At 45.2% G+C, this 22,952-nt stretch overlaps 1 protein-coding gene across 1 annotated transcript in view; it reads left to right on the forward strand.

The window, feature by feature from the left end:
* The window catches only part of iyd (iodotyrosine deiodinase), a 28,124-nt gene extending 15,692 nt beyond the window's left edge, over positions 1–12,432 (forward strand). Inside the window, exons 4-5 of the mRNA XM_078556637.1 lie at positions 4,659–4,812; positions 11,200–12,432. Coding sequence (XP_078412763.1) covers positions 4,659–4,812; positions 11,200–11,382 — 337 coding nt within the window. The 3' untranslated portion in view covers positions 11,383–12,432. The remainder of the gene's footprint in view (positions 1–4,658; positions 4,813–11,199) is intronic.
* The last annotated feature ends 10,520 nt before the right edge of the window (positions 12,433–22,952 follow it).

The following is a 22,952-nucleotide window of genomic DNA, read 5'->3' on the forward strand; positions in this document are numbered from 1 at the left end:
ATTCAATAGTAAATTTTAAAAGGGAATTGGGTGCACACTTGAATAGGAGAAATTTGCAGGGCTATGGGGAAAGAGCTGGGCGCTGTGGGACTAATAGGATAGTTTTCAAAGAGTTAGCTAAGGCAGGATGGGATGAATGGCCTCCTTGTTCAAAAAATGTTGTAAGGATAAGCCCAGCAATTACAGACCAGTGAGTTTAACTTCAGTGGTGGAGAAGCTTCCAGAAACAATTATTCGGGATAGAATTAGTCGTCACTTGGAAAAAGGTAGGTTGATTAGGAAGAGCCATCATGGATTTCCTAAGGGAAAATCATGTTTAACTAACTTGCTGGAGTTTTTTGAAGAGGTAACAGAGAGAGTGGATGAGGGTAATGCTGTTGATGTGTTGTACATGGACTTTCAAAAGGCATCCGATAAAGTGTCACACAACGAACTTGTGAGAAAATTTACAGCTCATGGAATAAAAGGGAAAGTAGCAATGTGGATACAAAATTGGCTGATAAATAGGATGCAGAGAGCAATGGTCAATAGATATTTTTCGAGCTGGAGGAAGGTTTGTAGTGGAGTTCCCCAGGGGTTGGTATTGGGACCCCTGCTTTTCCTGATATATATTAATGATCCAGATCTTGGTGTGCAGGGGACAATTTCAAAGTTTGCGGAAATTGTTATGACCGATGCCGTTGGTAAAGCTGAGTTATTTAGAAATCCCAGAGGGAAACTTTAAACAACTGTCATAACTTTTAATTTTAAGAATTATGTTTGAGATGCAACTCTAAATTCAGGAATCAGACCACCAGCTCTCGAGAGGTTTTATATTTAACTAAATGAAACATTTTATTAAGTTACAACACATTAAACAGGGACAGCATAAAAGCTAAAGAGAAAGCATACAATGCGGCGAAGAGCAGTGGGAAACCAGGGGATTGGGAAGCCTACAAAGACCAACAGAGGACAACTAAAAAAGAAATAAGGAGGGAGAAGATTAAATATGAGGGTAAACTAGCCAGTAATATAAAAAGATTGCAAGACTTTTTTTAGATATACAAATGGTAAGAGAGAGGCAAAAGTGGACATTGGGCCGCTGGAAAATGACGCTGAAGTAGTAGTGGGGAACAAAGAAATGGCAGAGGAACTGAATAGGTACTTTGCATCAGTCTTCATGGTGGAAGACACGAGTAACATCCTCAAAGTTCAAGAGAGTCGGGGAGCAGAGGTAAGTATGGTGGCCATTACCAAGGAGAAGGTGCTAGGAAAACTGAAAGGTCTGAAGGTGGATAAATCACCTGGACCAGATGGATTACACCCCAGAGTTCTGAAGGAGATAGCTGAAGAGATAGTGGAGCCGTTAGTGGTGATCTTTCAGGAATCACTGGAGTCAGGGAGGGTCCCAGAGGACTGGAAAATCGCTAATGTAGCCCCCCTGTTTAAGAAGGGAGTGAGGCAAAAGATGGGAAATTACAGGCCGATTAACCTGACCTCGGTCGTTGGTAAGATTTTAGAATCCATTATTAAGGATGAGATTTCAGAATACTTGGAAGTGCATGATAAAATAGGGCAAAGTCAGCATGGTTTCATCAAGGGGAGGTCATGCCTGACGAATCTGTTAGAATTCTTTAAGGAGGTAACGAGTAGGTTAGACAAAGGAGAGCCAATGGATGTTATCTACTTGGACTTCCAGAAGGCCTTTGACAAGGTGCCGCACAGGAGGCTGCTCAATAAGATAAGAGCCCATGGTGTTAGAGGCAAGATACTAGCATGGATAGAAGATTGTCTGGCAGGAGGCAGAGAGTAGGGATAAGGGGGTCCTTCTCAGGATGGCGGCCGGTGACTAGTGGAGTTCCGCAGGTGTTGGGACCACAACTTTTCACTTTATACATTAATGATCTAGATGAAGGAACTGAGGGCATCCTGGCTAAGTTTGCAGATGATACAAAGATAGGTGGAGGGACAGGTAGTATTGAGGAGGTGGGGAAGCTGCAGAAGGATTTGGACAGGTTAGGAGAATGGGCAAAGAAGTGGCAGATGGAATACAATGTGGGGAAGTGTGAGGTCATGCACTTTTGTAGGAAGAATAGAGGCATAGACTATTTTCTAAATGGGGAGAGAATTCAGAAATCTGGAGTGCAAAGGGACTTGGGAGTCCTAGTCCAGGATTCTCTTAAGGTTAACTTGCAGGTTGAGTCGGTAGTTAGGAAGGCAAATGCAATGTTGGCACTTATTTCGAGAGGACTAGAATATAAAAGCAGGGATGTGCTGCTGAGGCTTTATAAGGCTCTGGTCAGACCACATTTAGAATATTGTGAGCAATTTTGGGCCCCGTATCTCAGGAAGGATGTGCTGGCCCTGGAGAGGGTCCAGAGGAGGTTCACGAGAATGATCCCAGGAATGAAAGGCTTAACATATGAGGAACGTTTGAGGACTCTGGGTCTATACTCGATGGAGTTTAGGAGGATGAGGGGGGATCTGATTGAAACTTACAGAATACTGAAAGGCCTGGATAGAGTGTACGTGGGGAAGGTGTTTCCATTAAAGGTAGGTTGATTAGGAAGTAGGAGAGACTAGGACCCGAGGGCACAGCCTCAGAGTAAAGGGAAGACCTTTTAGAACAGGGATGAGGAGAAACTTCTTTAGCTAGAGAGTGGTGAATCTATGGAATTCATTGCCACAGTGGAGGCCAGGTCATTGAGTGCATTTAAGACCGAGATAGATAGGTTCTTGATTGGTAAGGGGATCAAAGGTTACAGGGAGAAGGCGGGAGAATGGGGTTGAAAAACGTATCAGCCATGATTGAATGGCGGAGCAGACTCGATGGGCCGAATGGCCTAATTTCTGCTCCTATGTCTTATGGTCTTATGGTCTAAACACAGATACATGGCTATAAAGTACTACTATCATAACTTTTAACAAATTCCCAAACTAATTTTCATTAAGGCAACAGCAACCCATAGACTTAACCAAACACCAGACAAAGCATTTTCACCTTATGAGTTCAAAAATCTTTTCACTTTGGTTCCTGTGGAGATAGTTGGAGGTTTACAGCTGCTGTTGATCTCACATTACCTCTGCTCTACACACACAACTGCTGAAGTTTTACCTAGCACTGCTCATTGAATGTAAATTCTCGTTGTATCACCAGCCTCTTTCAACTCCACCTTTTAGCAATAAAACCCCTTTCATAGTATCAATTTTATTAATAATATAAACATATTGCTTGGTATCTGCTAGTTAGGTAGTAGTTTTCACCCCACTTGTTGAATGCTGTATTCAAAAAATGCAAATGCACACTATCTCCCTTACTTATCAAAACTAGTGCACATCAAAGCACCCAGATTAGCTGGCTTTAATCTAATTAAGACACACCCACAGACAAAACCTCTATTTTAAAATAAAAATATTTTCCAATAATATTACATGCATTAATAGCTTCATGACAGGGAGACAAAACTTGGAAGCATTGTAAACTATGAGGAGGACAGTGTAGAACTTCAAAAAGACATAGACAATTTGATGGAATGGACAGATAGATGGCAGATGAAGTTCAATGTGGAGAAGTGTGAGGTGATGGATTTTGGTAGGAAGAACATGAAGAGACAATATAAAATAAGGAGTACAATTCTTAAGGGGCTGCAGGGAAGAGGGACCTGGGTGTATTTGTGCATAGATCATTTAAGGCATTTAAGGTGGCAAGACAGCTAGAGAGCACAGTTAATAAAGCATATGGTATCCTGGGCTTTATTAATAAGGGCATAGAGTACAAGAGCAAGGAGGTTATGCTGAGCTTATATAAAACATTAGTTAGACCTCAGCTGGAATATTGAGTAAAGTTCTGGACACCACACTATAGGAAAGATGTGAACACATTGGAGGGAGTGCAGAAGAGGTTTACGAGATTAGTTTCAGGGATGAGGTTAAGAAGATAGATTGGAGAGATTGGGTCTGTTCTCCTTGGACAGGAGAAGGCTAACAGGAGATTTGATAGAGGTATGCAAAATAATGAGGGGGCTGGATAAGCTAGATAGGGAGAAACTGTTCCCGCTCATAGGAGGATCGAGAATGGGAGGGCACAGATTTAAAGTGATTTTGCAAAAGAAGCAAATGTGATTTGAGAAAAAGCATTTTTACACAGCGAGTAGTTCAGGTCTGGAATGCACTGCCTGCAAATGTGGTGGAGGCAGGTTCAATCGAGGCATTCAAGAGAGCATTAGATGATTGTTTCTATTCAAATAATGTGCAGGATTACGGGAAAAAGGCAGGAGATTGGCACTAAGTTAAAATGCTCAGGGAGCCGGTGCAGACACGATGGGCCAAATGGCCTCCTTCTGCACTGTAATATTCTGAGATTCTGTGCTGTATGGTTCTAAAGTGAAGATAGCATAGGGACAGTTGGTTTAAAAACAACAGAACACAATGGGAGCCTGACACAAAATAGTTCAAAAAGTCCATAGATTAATTCTAGGAATTAGAGCTTTGTAAGATTGAGGACTGCATTTTTATTTTTGCTGTTGGCTTTTGTTTGCTGTTACTGATTGGAGGAATCTCCCTTCAGTAAATAAATTTAAGCCCAAAACCTCAGGCCTGTGCTTCATGAGGCTGTCAACACTGCAAATGACTTGGAAAAGAAGCTCTGTGAACTACAAACTACTTTTCTCCCATTGTAGGACGAACTGGATTAAAGATTACCTCGATGCTGCGCCCTATCTCATCCTTGTATTTAAGCAAACCTATGGAATCTTACCCACTGGCAAGAAGACCCATTACTACAATGAGATCAGTGTTTCAATTTCCTGTGGAATTCTCCTGGCAGCTCTGCAGGTAATTCTAAACGCAGTCAGTAGGTTCTGCATGTTTATTGCATCACCCCCCAAGTTTCCACTTCAGCAGTCCCTCCTTCCCATGTAATCTCTGCTTTCATTCCAGGCAGAGGGTGCATCTCAAGTGAAAATGAGCTTAAAGATGCAATGAGTACAGATAGGAGAGAAATTTGAAGGGTAGGGGTAGAGTCAACTGGTGCCAATTCCCAATACAAACCCTGCCCATCAGACTACACCTCTGGTCATTAACTATGCCATGGGCAGGCACTAATTAAAATATATCCATGGGAGTAATGTGCAATTTTGCAGCCTGGACAGTAGTCTAGTTTTTGATAAGAATCTCAGTGATTATAAATAGAGGGATCAGCGGTTAGAACCTATTATAAATGGGCTCTAACTGCTGGTATTCCCATTCATAATGTTCAACTCATCTATCCATCTTTTTATGTCCTAATTGCCTGTTTCAATTTACAATGGGTTTGTACTGCTGGTATTTCCATTTGTAATGTGTTCAACCTGTCAGTCTATCCATCTATAATTTTTTAACTGTCTGTTACTCCATTTATAATAGTTTCTAACTGCCATTCTTTCACACCATAATGAATTTTAACTGCTGGTTCCTCCCAGAATAATGGTTTCAAACTACTGGTGTCTCTGTTTATAATTGGCTCTAGTTCCAAGTCTTTTCATATTAACAGGTTCTAGCTAAAGGTCTCCATTTATAGTGAGATTTAACAGTTGGTCTCTACATTTATAATTGCTCGAACTACCTTCTTCATTTATGATGGGTTCCAATTGACTGTATTTCCAATTACAATGGGTTCAAATTGTTGGTTGATCATAATGGGTTCTAACTGCCCGTATCTCTATTTTAATTCATTCTAATTGCTTGCCCGTCGTTTCAAAATGGGTTCCAACAACTGGTGTCCAATGGTGGTATCTCCATTTATAATATTTCTAACTGCCTGTCTTTCCATTTTTTAATGGGTTGTAAATGCTGGCCTCTTCATTTATAATGGGATTTATAACTATTGCTTCAATTGATAATGGGTTCCAACTGGTGGTACCTCCACTTATGGTTGATTCAAACAACTGTCACCTATTTCTAAAAAGGTTCCAACCCTTGAGGCTTTCCATTTATACTGGATTTTTATGACCGGTCCCTCTGTTTATACTTAGCCCTTTATACTTCAGGTACACATTCCCTTCAGGTTAGGGTTGCCAACTTTGACTCTATGTATTCCTGAAGGTTTCATCACATGATTTCCAGCCATTGTTTGGCTAACACGTCCATCCTAGTGACGCACTGCCTTCATATGCCACTGGAAAGCACAAAGACTCATTATCCAATTGGATGATGCTCGACTGTCAGCCAAACAGCCTTTCTCACCACTCCCCATCACCCGGCCACCGCCCCCCTACCCACCCCCCCCCACCACCCCCCCAACCATTTTCAATATCTTAATATCCGCTAAAAAAAAATGTTCAAAGAAAATTATTAAAAAAAATGTCCATATGATTTTTCTCCAGGGCTGCACACAGCAGTGTCCTGGAGATTGGTTTTCAATTTCCTGGAGACTCCAGGTCAGGCTTGTCTGATGTGTGGCCCGTGGGCCAGATGCGGCCAGCAAAGCCCCTCTATACAGCTCTCGGAGCCAATTTTCAAAATTCCGGTCAAACAGGTGAGTTTCAATGGAAGACTCTGTGTTTCCCTCCCGCGTTTGCTGCTGATAGGCTCACTAGTGAGCCTATCAGCAGCAAATGGGGGGCAGAAGCAGTCTCTGATTGGAGGAGCAGCGAACAAGGGCCTTGGTGAGTGTGCTGAGGGCTGCTGAGCCGAGGGAAGCGAAGGCATGACGGGGCTGGAGCCCGGGGAGCCAAGCAACACCGGGGGCTGGAGTTGGGGAGCCAGGTACGTCGGGCCCAGGGAGGGTTAAGTTGCTTCGGGCCTGGGGAGGAAACAGTGCCGTGCTGAGTATGTGGGACTGGGTGAGTGCATTTGTGTGTGTTGTGTGTGTGTGTGCGTGTGCGTGTGTGTGAGTGAGAGACTGAGTGGGTGTGTGGGTGGGGAGTGTGAGTCTGCCTTATGCCCAGTCTCAGGTTTCTCACTCACTGTCACCACCAGACACCAACCAATATAGACGCACCCACTCACAGTGGGTGAGGGTGAGTGAGTGAGGCTGGGAGTGACATGCACACGCACACTTTTATTAATTACTCGCCTAACAATTTATTGCTATGACATTGCTGTACTTTTGCCCAGCAATTTTTTTTTTCCTTAAAGCCTCAGCTTGTTTTGAAAATCAGTATATTGTTGTGCCAAACCTTATCTTTCAGAAATGTGCCCGTCAGCCCTTGAATGAGAAAAATATGCAAACGTGGCCCCTGCAGTGAGAAGGTTGGACAAGCCTACTCTAGATCAATGCTGGAGGGTTGACAACCTTACTTCAGGCGGTTGAAACAGCAACTCATATCAATTTATATTGTCAATTCTGATTGACGACATACTGTCACATTTGATATCTGATGATAGCTTGAAAAATTTAAAGCTACAGGATCTCTTGCTGTCCAGAAAATCATGGTCGCTTGTTAGAAAAACTAGCAAATCCCATCTGGGTGCTCTCTTTTGTTGTGAAATGTGGTGTCCTAGCAACAGTCCCCTTATCTTGGTACAGCCTTCTTTTGACCTGGGTATTTATCATTGCCTGCCTTTTGAGTTTCCAAACAGTCTTTATATATAATTGCGACACAATTCAATTTTCTGTTTTCTCCATATTCACATGCTAAATAAAATCCCAAAGCAGGCTGGGATATTTCCACCATTTGAAACACTTTAAACTATTTTAATAGAACACGTTATAAATCGAGTGTCCAATAGTTGGAATCCATTATAAATGTAGGAGCGGCAACTGCGAAGCATGAGAGACATAAACAGTTAGATTACTTTATAACGACCAAACCGCCAGCTAGAAGGCTTTATAAATGACGACGCTGTCAATTAGAAGCTATTATTAATGGAGAGATCAGAGGCTGGATTTTCATGACTGAATCAGACCTGCCTCAGTTTAAAGGGATCTATTAGAACCAATGTTTGCTCTGGGGAGGCAGGGATGGGATAGGATAGAGCCGGGCCTCACAACCCCAACAGAACCTAGGCAGCTCCAGGTGCGGGCGAGTGTCGAGGCGAGCTGCTTAGAAGGCCTGCCTTGGTTCTTTGGGACTTTGTTAGAAGCTGTTGGGGCCTCTAACCTTCCCCCCCTCACATCCCCTCCTTCCCCACCCACCCCAATGGCTCCTCTATGCTCATCCTCATACCCCTGTGCCACCTCCATGCCAACTCATTCCCCACACCCAGCCCAATGACTCCTCATACCAGCCTTGCAACCTTCATGCCAACTCTGTGCCAACTCATCCCCCCTCATACTCTCCATGGCCCCTCCATTGCCACTTACCTAATATCCACCATGGGCAAACCTTGGAGCTAATGTGAAGATGAAAAAAATCCTCTAACTCGAATATGAATCTCTCTCATACACACATGATAATGGCAAAACTTCCATTCATAAAATCCATTCAATGTTTTTAAAACTCAAGCGGTTAATCCCTTATACAAACAAACTTTTAAACAGACCCAACATCAAAGACAGCTACCCCTTTAGCCTCTTTAAACTATCAAACTGTGAATTATAAGTGGACAGTGGTGACTTCCTTGGGAGAACCGTAAACCAAAATAACTAAATTTGTCAAATGACCTCATAGAAGAAATTATCACGATAATTTCACTTTTTGCAACTTTGACTCTAACACAAATCTGAATCACCGTAAGAAAACATGAATTAGCAGGCAAATGATACTTCAAATAGAAAGGTAAATCTCACTTTAAATAGTCAATACAACAAACATATGTTTAGCAACCATAGGCATTGCATCACTCCGCGCACAAATGTGGCATTACTTAAACTCACAGTTCCACACTGTGTTCTTTATTCAGACAGGGTGGGACAGGAGTCCAATCTGATAACAGCTTTCACCTCTGAGCTTCACAGATACGATTATCATCAGCAAGGCTCACTTCTATGAACACTTTTCCCCTCAGGACAAAACACTCCTGATTGTGTAGCTTCCAGAGTTCCCCTTCAACCCAACCAACAACACCCTGGCTCATGGTTTGGCCACTTCTGGGAAAACATCCAGCTCTTATACATCTTCCAAGCTATTCACACAGCTTTTCAGGTTTTAGACCTTTTTAACTAGCTCTCATTGTACCTCCAAGAGTTCCTGTCTCATTTTCTGCCAAACAGAAAAACTGAACTCTTCCTGAGAGAGATTTGCTTCTTCTCCTCACAAGAATTCTCTGCATTCCTCTTTCTGCCTCAATTTGCTGTCTCTTTGTGTTGGCATCTGTGCCCTCACCCTCCAGCTCCTCTGCATGTAGCTTTCTTTTGTGTCTGCAGCTCTCCTTTATGTCTGGCCACATGGTGCCCGTATCTTAATTTCCTCCCTGTTGGTACTGCTTGCAGCTCAAGGGTCGCCAGGTCACATGGACTATTATTTCTTATTATCCAAGAAAATTGTAATTCAGCTTTTAACAATTGATTCGAACTCTTAAAAGTCATTTTAAACATTCTTAAAAAACAATGATAGATTCCACAGACATTTTAATGAAATTACAAATTTTACTCCCTGTACTGCCTCCCAGTCAAAGGCTGTCACAGGAGCAAGTACAGATAGAAATACCAGCAGTTAAAACCCAATTCAACAGCCAGTATTGCTCCCATGCATCTGCTGCCCTTGCCCTTTTAGGTGGCAGGGGTTGTGGGTTTAGAAGGGGCCTAGGTGAATTTCTACAGTGCATCTTGTGGATAGAACACATTTCTGGCACCGAAAGCCAGAGTTGGAGGGAGTGAATGTTTAAGGTGATGGCTAGGTGCCAATCAAGTGGATCAAGCTTCTTGAGTGTTATTGCGCTCACCCAGGCAAGTGGAAAGTGTTCTGTCACACTCCTGACTTGAAATGGAAAGATTTGGAGCTAGAACCCATTATAAATGGTGAGACAGACTGTTTGAATTTACTATTCATGAAAAGACACACAGTTTGAACCTGCCATCGAGGAACATAACTGCAGTTAGAGCCCATTATAAATGGAAAGTTTTGGAAATGAAATTTTTGGCCCTGTTGATGTTGGAAACAGAGATGGATAGGGCCTAAAAATAGCAGTCCCAGCTGGTGTGCCAGTTTCCTGACTGTGTTCCCACACTGGCCATTTTGTTGCTCAGACGGGTTCAGTAAAAGCTTGGTTAGACTCAGATAAAGTAGGCAGTATGGGATTTCCCAGTCAGCTTCCAGTTTCCCAACATGACATGAGACAGTCTAAAGAGCAGGAGGCAAGCTGCCAGCGGCCCAGCGTCAGGCCGGATGCCGCATTCCAAACAGGCCACAGGGCTTCCTTGCCTGCCAGGGTAGGGGTGCAGCCAAAGGCTGCCCTGTAGAGGGATTTCCCTCTTTAGAGAGAGTCCCTCACCCCATCCCCACATTGATAGCCTGGCTCCATGTTGAATTGTTGTCGAGTTATTTCCCTTCTACTGTGGCCTCTAGGCTGTTCCCCTAAATCTAGAAGGTCTCTGAATGACCATCCAGCTTCAAGAGCCCATCTGTCCCCCTTAGTGGGACTGTAGCGCTGTACTCCAGAACTAGCCGCACCCTTAGCTAAGCCATCCCATTTCAGCTACAACACTGACATTACCCAACAAAGTGGAAAATTGCACAAGTATGTCCTGTCTACAGAAAGCAGGACAATTTAATCCAGTCAATTACTATCGCTTCGTCTCTCAATCATTGACAAAGTGAGGGAAGGTATCATCGACAGTGCTATCAAGTGACACCGACCCACCAATAACCTGCTCAGTTGGGGTTCCAATAGGACCTACCTAACAGCAGTGTGGGTGTACCAACACCACGTGGACAGCAGCAGTTCAAAGAAGAAGCTCACCACCACCTTCTCAATGGCAATTAGGGATGGACAATAAATGTTGGCATTGATGTTCACATTCCATGAATGAATAAAAGGTATGACCTCAGAGCCACAGCTTGAGAGGATGACCACATCATGCTTCAAGAACTTCATGGTTGTGTTGTAGCCTTCTCTACGCAGACTTTTGGATTCAGCCAACAAATGGCCAGTAGGAGGGGATTGGCTGCAGTTGGTGACCAAGACAGCAACGTATCTTGGAGCAACATGCAAAATACCAATTCCAAGCTGGAGCAGAACCTGCTGAACTAAAAACGTATTCTTCTTGTTTTTTACCTAACAGCCCAAGTCACTGTTAAATTCGTACAATAACATTTTAATGCAGCATTTGTGTTTCCCCCCCTCCCCCACCAACCACAGAATGCTGGCCTTGTGACAGTCACTACGACCCCTCTGAACTGCGGTCCTCGAGTGCGTGTTATCCTTGGGCGCCCAGCGAATGAAAAGCTGCTGCTGCTGCTGCCAGTTGGTTACCCAGCGGAAGATGCTACCGTGCCAGACTTCAAACGCAAGCCACTGGATGAGATCATGGTGTTTGTGTAACTTGTTGAAGTTAGTTAGAATGTCTGGCAGACTAATACTCCTCCAAGTCAGCACAGTTAATAGCGCTTTAGTAACAAGTGTCTCCACAAAGCTTCTGAAGACAGGACTGCCTCTCAACCAGACTCCTAATATTGGAAATCTAGTGCATCTCGTCTGAACTCTCACTATTGGGAATCCAATACACCTTGACCGATTTTCCATTATTAGGAGCTGGTACACCTTGTCCAAACACCCATTATAGGCAATCTAGTTCACCATATCCGAATTCCCGTTATTGGGAATATTGAACACCTTGGGCTGCATTTTCCCCCCCTTTTGGGGGGGGGTTATGCGGGGGCGGGCAGGACCGATCGGGTGTGCGCTGCCATTTTAGGTGGGTGGACCAGTTAAGGCCCACCCAGCATGACGCTGGCATGGATGTGCTAAGCACTCCCTGTGCCAGTGGGGGGCGGTATTCCCTGAGTCAGCAGTGTGTTCTTTCGCGCATGCACGTGAAAAAGTGCAGAAATCTCCCTGAGGCACCCCTGTGCCTCAGGGAGATTTGTTTAAGTTTAAAATTTCTAAATAAAGTATTTGAAAACTTTTAAAACATGTCCTCTCAGTGTCACATGAGCTGGGGCATATCAATGAGTTTTTTTAATTTTTATTGAATTTTTAAACACTTCATGAAACCTCATTCCGCCCGTGGATGAGGTTCCATGAAAAATGCCAAGGCCGCCTGGGCTCTTCGCCTGCCCGCCAACCTTAAGGTTGGACGGGCAGCTCATTTAATTGTTTTAATTAGTTTCTAACAGGCCTTAATAGGCCTTTGACAGTTCGGCGGGTGCGCAGCTGACTTGGCTGCGTGCCCACCGAGCTGAAAATCTAAATGAGGCGTGGTGACGTCAGGACGCCTGCCTGACATCACCGCGCGTCATTTTACGCGTTAGCGAGTGGACCCCACCCCCGCTCGCTGACCAGGGAATTCAGCCCCTTGTTCCAACTCCTATTCTTGGGAATATAAACACCTTGTTTAAACTTCCGTGATTGGGAATCTAGTACACCTTAACCAAAATCATAAAGTTTTGAAAATAGTCCACGTTGCCCAAACCCCAATGTTTCAAATGTAGCACACCTGACCCAAACTCGCTACAATGGCAATAGAGCACAACTTTCTCAAAACTGCCAATATTGGGAATGCAGCACAGCTTACTGTAACTCTCACTAAAAGCAGTGTGTGAACAAAGCTGGGAGTATCTGCTGAACAGAGCGGTGGTGAGAATTTGGTAACCGTGCGAATTTGGTGCAAAGGGAGAAGGGGGTTAAATGTTTTAAAACCAAGGGACAACAGTTAATCTATAATTAGCTAGATCTAAATGGTTAAGAATTAAATTGAACTAAGTAGAGGATATCAGGAGTGGATAGACTTTTAAGCAAAATCGCGGGCAAGCCGGAGCTATTGTCTGCAATTCCTGTGCCATTTAAGAACTCCAGGATACTTCATAGAAGCTGGATAACCACGTCTGAGGGAAGTGCCTCCAGTTAGTCAAACTCAAGCTCAGGGTCTCTAAGCCTGAGAAGTGGCTGGAGTCATTGCAAGGCCTATAGGAGGCTGAGAGCTTCCTGGAGCACACATTCCAGGAGGTGGTCCTCCCATAACTAAAGAGGGTTCAGGAAAATACTAAGCGGGTGGCCTGTACCAGCATGGTAGGAAGAAGCAGACAGACCAGGAATCCTCTGGATGTGTGGCTCTCAAACTGGTTTTCAGTGCTGAAGAGGGTGATGATATCTCAGCCGGGTGGGTGGGTGGGTGGGTGGGGGAGTGGAGGGTGGGGGTGGTGGTGGGAGAAATGCTGTTGGCCATAAGGAATTTGGTACTCATGGGGAGAGACAGGTGTTTCTGCAACTGCTGAAGTGAGTCCCACATGCTGTCTCTCCTCCCTGGTGCCAATGTAAAAGGCATAATGGAGAGGATGCAGAGCATTTTGAGGGGAGAAGGGGAACAGCCAGAAGTCATGGTCCATGTGAGAAGCAATGAAATAGGAAGAAAAAGGGCTGAGGTCCTGCAATCATGGTTTCAGGAGCGCATGAGGAAATTAAGAGAATCTTAAAGCTAGCAATCTCCACATTACTCCCAGTACCTCATGCTAGTGAATATAGGAATACCAGGGTAAAACTGGTTAATAAATCACTGGAGAAATGGTGCAGAAGGGAGGGTCTATGAATGAGCGGGTTGTCTTATGAGGAAAGGTTGGACAGACTGGGCTTGTTTCCACTTGAGTTTAGAAGAGTGAGGGGCGATTTGATTGAAGTATACAAGATCCTGAATGGCCTTGACAAGGTGGACATCGATAGGATGTTTCCTCTTGTGGGTGAGTCCAGAATTAGGGGGCACTGTTTTAAAATTAAGGGTCGTCCTTTTAGGACAGAGATGAGGAGAAATATTTTCTCTCAGAGGGTTGTGCGACTTTGGAATTCTCTGCCTCAGAAGGTGGCGGAGGCGGGGTCATTGAATATTTTTAAGGCAGAGGCAGATAGATTCTTGTTAGGCAAGGGAATCAAAGGTTATCGGAGTTAGATGGGAATGTGGAAATCGAAACACAAGAAGATCAGCCTCTGGATTTGGCCTTCCAACTCATTGTGAAGAGTTAACAGAAGGCATAGGGACATCACACAGAGCTGTTGGAAGCCCTCAAAGGATTGGCATGTGAGTCGGAGGAGTGCATCCGCCTGATCTCTGATGAAGTGGTGCCCACATGGGTGTATGGAGATCTCCATGGGGAGGATGGCAGACGCTGTGGAGACACTGGTCCAACAGAATGCGGAGATGTGTGCAGACGTGCACTCCATCATGGGAGGCTTGGGTGAATCCCTGCAGTGGTGACGCGAGGGGGAAATGGGGCACCTCGACATCCCTCCAGGTGATCCTTCCCCTCAAGGAGTCAGGCTGGGGCCCTCGGGCATCCGAAGGGTGGAGGAGTGGCAGCTGGACATCACCGGGTCATCCACTCAGGAATCTCAGAGGCTGTCCTCTCCCTCCGAGTCCCCTTTGCCTGTGAACCCCTCAACCTCATTCTCTGTCATCGCAGAGGGAGCAGCGTGTGTGTGGCAGGGCCTTTTAGAGCCTCGTGCAAGCACTCTCCCACTCACACAGATCCTTCCCGTATCACACTCATCTCAATGTCCTGAGCATTTTGAATGCTGCATGCTAGGGTTCGCTTTTAGTTGTCCATCTGAGCTGACCTGCACCTTCGCCCATGCAATGATCACACTCCCGTGTAGCACCTGATCTCGCCCACCACGACTCTCGTTTCACTTTCAATTTTGGCAGCATGGTCTTGATTTGCTTTTTCATAAACTCCCCCATCTTTTCCCCTCCCCCAGTCACCCATTTCCTTTTCCCCATCACTGTTGACCCCCCTGGCATCACCTTCGACCTCCCCTCTGTGACCTACCAGCCACAACCCTTTTCCTTTGGGGATGTCCGGGTGAATGTGCACGTTCCCTTCCTTCCCGAAAATCCCACCCCATCCACAGTCACCTCCCCGACCCTCTTCCTCCCACCCCCAGGGTCCATGTCTGCCTCCGAGTCCCCACCAATGACCCTCGCCGTCTCTTCTACCGCTACCATCTCACCCTCCCACCCTATCGCCTCTCTCTGCCCTCGGTCATTCTTGTCACTCCCTCTAACTACACCCACCCTCAGTTCGCTCCCCAGGATGCAGACATGGACTCATCAGAGCCCTTCCCTGAACATTCATCTGGACATTCCCCCCTTGGAACCGCGCCCCCCCCCACCCCCCTCCTGGACTCCACCCCTGCTTAGTCGAGAACGATCCCAGGAATGAAAGGCTTAACATATGAGGAACATTTGAGGACTCTGGGTCTATACTCGATGAAGTTTAGAAGGATGAGGGGGGATCTGATTGAAACTTACAGAATACTGAAAGGCCTGGATAGAGTGGATGTGGGGAAGATGTTTCCATTAGTAGGAGAGACTAGGACCCGAGGGCACAGCCTCAGAGTAAAGGGAAGACCTTTTAGAACAGAGATGAGGAGAAACCTCTTTAGCCAGAGAGTGGTGAATCTATGGAATTCATTGCCACAGAAGTCTGTGGAGGCCAGGTCATTGAGTGTATTTAAGACCGAGATAGATAGGTTCTTGATTGGTAAGGGGATCAAAGGTTACAGGGAGAAGGCAGGAGAATGGGGTTGAGAAACTTATCAGCCATGATTGAATGGTGGAGTAGACTCAATGGGCCAAATGGCCTAATTTCTGCTCCTATGTCTTATGGTCTTAGTCATTCCCTCCCCTCTTCCACTCTTTCCTCCAGCCTTATTTCTTCCTCCAGCCTTCCTACCTCCCCTCTCTGCACTCCTTCCTCCCTCTGAACTTCTTCCCTCACACCTACCTCCCTAGTTGCCGGCTTCTCCTGTTAACCCCTCCTCCCCACAATCTCTTCCCCACCCCCATCCCCCCCCATCACCGCCCCCTCCCTCCATATCCCAGAATGTCTCATTGATACATCTTAGGTGTTCTGGAGAATTCAAATGCCTATTTGTGACTTTCTAGTGACTGCTGATGCCTGGGGCAAGTTACTTAAAAATGACAAAAGAGAACAAATGACATTCAGCCTCAATTACACAGTTACTCCAACATGAAATCTGTATAAAGTGTGTAAAAAAAATCAGTGTATAGAGACCACCAGTGTGTTAAGACTCAGGTAACAGGATACACCTATGAGATGCAGCATGATACATGTTCATAAGGAATAAAAATCACAAGGACTACAGAAATACAATACCGATTACAGAACCAAAGTAACGCAAAGGTCTGTTGCATACTTTGAAAGAAAGTGACTACTGTTTTAAGACACCACAAGTTAAACTAAACTAATTTGGGACATAGAGCAGGATGTTTGAAAGCTCACATCTGTTTCCTTCACACAATAGAGTCTTCTAACTCAAGTATAACTGATAAGCGTTAATAGTTAGGAAATATAACGGTTCCATACTCTAGCTTATTCAACTTTGATGAGCTTTGCAGCATTTGCTTTGACAATTAAACTGTAAGTGACCTCATGTTTGCCCTGTAATCAAGCTATTAAAAGGTAACCTACTTTGGCAAAGGCAAAATACTGCAGATGCTGGAAATCTGAAACAAAAACAAAAAATGCTGGAAAAACTCAGCAGGCCTAACAGCATCTGTGAAGAGAAAGACAGAGTTAACGTTTTGAGTCCGTATGACTCTTCTTCAGAGCTCTGAAGAGCCTTACTTTGACCTAAAGCAATATGGCACATTTTACTTGTCAAGGTGGGTGTAACTATAAAGGCTCCAATGGGTATGATACTAGTCTCTTGGATTGACTACAATTAATCAGAATATCATATTAGGTCAATTGATAGACTTCAATTACTTTATCATGACATGTAACTGAACTAAAACTAAATATTAAACATGGGCCTTTCCTACAACTAGCAGTAAAGGAGGAGGCAGTAGAAATATCCAATGTAATAAAAATAGATAAGTGAAGGTACTTAAAAGTTGTCAGTCCTCTAAGTAGAAAAGTCACCTGGTCCAGGTAGGATGTGTCCAAGGCTAGTGAGGAAAATAAGGGTGGAAATTGCAGAGGCTCTGGTCAAAATATTCCTTTCTTCCTTGGATATGGAGGTGATGCCAGAGGACTGCAGGATTGCAAATGTGTTACACTCCTGATTGAGAAAAAGAGAGGGATGGGCCATATGAAAACAGAAATCGCTGGAAATACTCAGCGGGTCTGACAGCACCTGTGGAGTGAGAAACAGAGTTAACGTTTCAGGTCTGTGATCTTTCAAGGTCATTTAAAATCCCGCACAATAGCTTGTTAGAAAAGTTAAAGCCCATGGGATTAAAGGGAATGTGGGATCGTGGATGTAAAATTAGCTGAGGGTCAGAAAGCAGAGGGTGGTGGTAATTGGTTGCTTTTCAAACTGGAGAAAGATAAATGGTGGTGTTTCCTCAGCATCAGTATTAGGATCATTGCCCCTTGGATATATAATGATGTTGTCAAGGGTTTACAAAGCATAATTTCAAAGTTTGCAGATGACATAAAAATTGATGAAGTATAAACAATAGGCAGAACATTAAAAGACTTGAGGAGGATATATTGGTGAAATAACCTAATTGATGGTAGCTATCCAAGGCTGTGTTTATTTGTGCCACAAGTTTAAAGGGAGCACTTCCTGCACATGCTCAGTTGCAGTCTGTGTTAGTGCCCAGGTGCCAGCTGGAAGCATAAAAACAAACAATTTAGCTTGACACAGACTAACATTAAAGTTCAAGTTACCTATTTTTAGGTCTGTGCAGTGCTTAACCAACTGTAAGTTCTTGTATTTAGTCCGCCCAGCATTTAGCAATTATTCTCTCTGTTAAACATGCTTCTGGCAGTTCAGTAAATGTGAAGATGTATAATCAGTAAATTTCAGTTAATGAGATTCTCAACTTCCAATGTAGATTGTAATTTTTAGTTTAATGACACTTCTTTGATAAAAATCAATAAAACAAATTGACTAAAATGTTTAAGAAAAATGTATTACCCCACATGGGATTGAAAATGGGATTAAGAGTCCCATTATCTACCAGTGGAACTAGCTGGGCTGTGTAGAAACTCCCTGCCCAAAACCTTAAAACGATGGATCTAGCCTAAGGAGGCAGCACTCACATAAAATCTCATTGAGATTGCGATCTCATCTGGGATATTTTGTTGCTGGCAAATTATGTTTTTCTGTGTGCGCAGTGCTACACAGGAGTGCGACTGTGGAATTCACATTATGGTGCCACTTGGTGGTGTTGTTGACAACATACACGTGTGTAAGTATTGAATTTTAACACTGGAATTCCCATGGGAAATATGTGCTTTGAAGGTTTCAATGCAGCGTGAGATTATGTAGCCTTTGATAGATCCAAACTCCTGCCGTCAACCAGAGATGGTGTTAGGGACAGTTGCACATGCACCGGTGGCCATGGTATGGGCCGAGTGCGCATGCACAAATTTTTCAAATGTCTCAACGGCAGCAGTTACAATGAAAAGGTAATTCAGAGAACTGTGAAGTGATACATTTTTTAAACAACTACTTGGGATGACTCATTGCTGCATGGTGTGCTGAATGCATAGTGCAGGCACCACAGTGTGTGATATAAGAGTTCATTGGGGGTGTTGGTGGCGTAGTGGTAATGTCACTGGACTAGAAAACTAGAGGCTCAGGCTAATGCTCTGGGGGCATGGGTTCCACCGCAGCAGCTGGTGGAATTTAAATTCAATTAATAAATCTGGAATATAAAGTTAGCCGTAGTAATGGTAACCATGAAACTATCATTGATTGTTGTAAAAACCCATCTGGTTCACAAATGGAAATCTGCCATCCTTAACATGTGATTCCAATCTTAACTGCCCTCTGAAATGCCCGAATAAGCCATTCAGGTTGAGGGCTATTAGGGATGGGCAACAAATGCTGACCTTGCCAGTGATGTCCACATCCCATAAAAGAAAAAAAAAATACCCTTTTTAAAATGGATATGGGCTGACTTTCTGAGAGATTCTGACAGGAAGAATGAGGAAATGTAACATAACCTAAATGGTACATTTTTAAAGGAGGTGGAAGAACAAAGAGATCTGGGTGTACGTACAGAAATCTATAAAGGTGGGAGGACAAGTTGAGAAGGCTGTGAAAAGCAGAAAATGGCGGAAATACTCAGCAGGTGAGGCAGCATCTGTGAAGAAAGAAACAGAGTTAATGTTTTAATTGATGACCTTTCATCAGAACAGTAGGTACCTGATCTAACATGAGAAGGGAAATAGAAAGCAATAGAGGTGAACAAGGTAAAACTGACAAACAGAAATCCCGTCAAAGAAAAGAGTAACGCCTCTTCAAGTCGAAGTGGCAGCGAATTGAACACTAATTCGAAAACAAAATAGTGTGGGTGCTGGAAATCGGAAATGACAACAGAAAATGCTGGAAATACTCAGCAGGTTAGGCAGAATCGGTGGAGGGAGAAACAGAGTTAACGTTTCAGGTCCATAAGAGGCACAGAGAAATTCTGTTCCCAGCGGGTGGGAAAGGGAAACCTGCCTCTGAACCCAAGCAGGCATGGCTGGTTGTGGCTGAGGAGGTGAGCAGCAGGAGTGTGGTCCCTCACTCATGGATGCAATGCAGGAAAAAGTTCAATAACCTCACCAGGGCAGGAAAGATGAGCCACATTCAAGTGCCAATCCCCTTACTCTGACTTCTCCAGCCTTCTCTTGCACAATACCCCTCAGACCAATACAACTTTCAGGCCCACCCATCATTCTCTCGGCACCTCTTCATATCCCCATCTGAACATCCACCATTGGCATTCATCCTCATCTTATTGCCATCTCACACCCATCCCTCACAGTCACTGTCCATACATGTTGTCAAATTCCATCAACACATTCCATTTCTCACATTCCTAACTCTTTACTTACAGGAGAAGAGACCACAGAACACCAGGGGGTGACAGCGAAGCTGGCATGACCCTCCAGTCATAGTCATCCTGACCTGGAGATAAGTAGCGTCTCAGAATGCATGGCCATTAGCAATGGAGAGGTTGGGGTCTCCCAACTGGTGACAGAATTAGGTATCACACAGCCACATGGCGCACAATACACTTAAGTTGACTTTATTCCAGCAACCACTGAAAAAAGATGATCTGCACAATGTTGACTTTGAACCCTTTCACCTTGACCATTCTACTCCTTGGTTTTCCTCTCCCCAGTTCCTTCAAACATCATTCAGAGATGGAGGAGGAGAAAGACTCCTCAGGGGAACCGCACATTCTAAGGAAGCAACATCACACATTTCATGTGCAGCCACCATCAGCTCAGGTACATACACTTCAATGGGACCTTCAAGACAGGTAGCTGGGTTGTCACATGGTGACCCACGTGTCACAATTGAGCAGGAACAGGTGTTGGAGATGGGGATAGTCGTGGCGGGTCCCCCTCGGAGGCTACAGGGCCCTTCAGGCTCTGCTCAGCTGACCTTGGGAATTGTCGATGGAGGGTAGGATTCTGGAGGAGTAGCAGAAAATTTGCAAGGTTCTATCAGCATTTCCAGAGCACCGCACACGAGAGAGTCTCTGATCAAAAGCCATCAACCCGAAGCGTTAACTCTGTTTCTCTCTCTACAGACGCTGCCAGGCCTGCTGATAATGTCCAGCATTTTCAGTTTTTATTTCACATTTCCAGCATCTGCAGTATTTTGCACTCATTCTGACTGGCCTCATCAGTAGTGAAGTGGACATATGAGAGGTGCAAAGTAGGGCTGATTAACTGCTCCCATGCTGTTGAGAAGACTGACAGCTGGGAAATGCAGAATAAAGTTTAAAAAAAGTCCAAGATAGCTGAAATAATGACCTCCAAAGTTTTGGAAATCACCTCCGAAGCAGTGAAAGCACATTCTCAGAACAAGTCCTGTGAGCAAAGCCTGGGCAAAAGAAACAGTTGCCAGATCCCGGTATTGTAGTTGAAGGCTTTCCAGCCTGTCATCTGCTCAGCCCCATCAATCCCCGCTGTCCTCTCGCCTTGTTCTACCCGACAAGTTTCAGACAGCTCAGGAAAGTTGTGTGCTGGCCGTTAAAGCCAGAATCCGTTTAAATATGCAGCCAATTGCCTTTTAGCACATTAATTGTAGACCCGCCTGTTCCATGGGGTTTTCCTGTGTGCTAACAAGTGCACGAGTTAAATGCGAAAGTCGGCAAACTCCTGTCAGTTTTCCGACATGGTGGCACCCATCCTTCCGGAAAGATTCAAATTCCACCGATTAACTTTGTTGCTTTTTCCGCAGAAGCTGACGGATCTGTTGAATATTTCAGATTTCCAGCATTTTGATTTTGTTTAATATAGAGGAATAGACTACAAAATGAATGAACTTATGCTAAAGCTGTATAAAACACTGCATAGGCCTCAGCTGGAGTATTGTGTTCAATTCAGGAAGATTGTCGAGACCTTCCCGTGGGCGGTAGAGGAGAGTTAAGACCATAGGGCAGAATTTCCCTGTTGGCGTTCGGGGCGGGCCCCACACGTCCGTGTGTAAAAAGGCACGCGGTGATGTCGGGCGAGTGTCCCAATGTCACTGTGCACCATCGCGATATTTCGTTGGGCGGTTGCGCGATGATGTCCGACACGCGCCCGCCATTAATTAACGGGCCACTTAAAGCCCTTGACTCCCCAATCGACGCCGATTTTTCGGCGCCCGTGCAATCTTCGGGTCGGCGCAACAGGCAGGCGGGTAGGAGACTTTTGTACAAACCTCATCCATGGGTGGAATAAGAGGGCACACTGGGGTCGTGTTCTCTCAAGTATTGATTTTTCAAAGTTATTGAAACTTGCCTGTGTGATCTGCAGTACTTCAAAACACATACCAGCTGCTTTGTCTGGACTCTTAACCTTCAGGTCAGTACTCTGCAGTGAGGACTCTTCTCTGGGCCTGCAGGTTTCAGGAAGCCTTCCCTTAGCCTGGGAATGGGAGCTGGGCTCTCCACTGGAGGCACCTCCTCTGAGGAGGAAGGGAGAGGTAGAAGGAGGAGGAGGCCAGGTGTGCACATTCAGCCTCCAGGGAAGCCACATTTGGGAGGACAGGTGCAGGCACAAGGGGTGCAGAGCCAAGAGGTAGACCAAGGTGGAAGGGACCGCAGGAGAAGCCACTATCCTGCTGCCAGGGTATACAAACAGCGAAGCAGCTACATCAATATGTCTGAGGTGCAGTGCCGAAGGAGGCTCCGTCTCTCAAGGGAGACAGTCAACTATATCTGTCAGATGATTGGGCCTGAGATCTCTCCTAACTTTGTGGGTGGACACCCCATGCCAGTGGTGCTAAAGGTCACAGCTGCCCTCAACTTCGATGCCTCTGGCTCCTTCCAGGGGTCGGTGGGTGATCTTTGCGGTGTCTCCCAATCAGCTGTCCACACTTGTGTCAAGCAGGTTACAGACGCTCTGTTCAGACGGGCATTGACCTTCATCCACTACCGTTGGGACCAGGCAAGCCAGACACAGCGAGACAGAGGCTTCGTGGCCATTGCTGGCTTCCCCCGCGTCCAGGGTGCAATAGACTGTACACATGTGGCCATCAAGGCGCCAGCAGGTGAGCCCGGTGCCTTCGTCAACAGGAAGGGCTTCCACTCCATGAACGTGCAGATAGTGTGTGATCACAGGATGCAGATTCTACAAGTCTGTGCAAGGTACCCAGGCAGCTCCCACAATGCCTACATCCTCAGACACTCCCAGGTGCCGGGGCTCTTCAGTGCTCCAGCCCGGCTTGATGGATGGTTGCTGGGTGACAAGGGCTATCCCCTCATAAGGTGGCCCATAACGCCTCTCCGCCATCCAAGAACAGAAGCTGAGCAGCGCTACAATAGGAGCCACGCCTCCACAAGGGCTGTGGTGGAGAGAACCATCGGTCTTCTCAAGATGCACTTCCGATGTCTTGACTGCTTAGGCGGTGCACTCCAATACCCCCCAGATCAGTGATAGATGCTGCATGCTGCGCTGTCCACAATCTTGCGCTGGAAAGGGGGGACGCAGTGGATGATG

This window comes from Cetorhinus maximus, chromosome 14, assembly GCF_964194155.1.
Source record: "Cetorhinus maximus chromosome 14, sCetMax3.hap1.1, whole genome shotgun sequence".
NCBI classification, from domain to species: domain Eukaryota; kingdom Metazoa; phylum Chordata; class Chondrichthyes; order Lamniformes; family Cetorhinidae; genus Cetorhinus; species Cetorhinus maximus.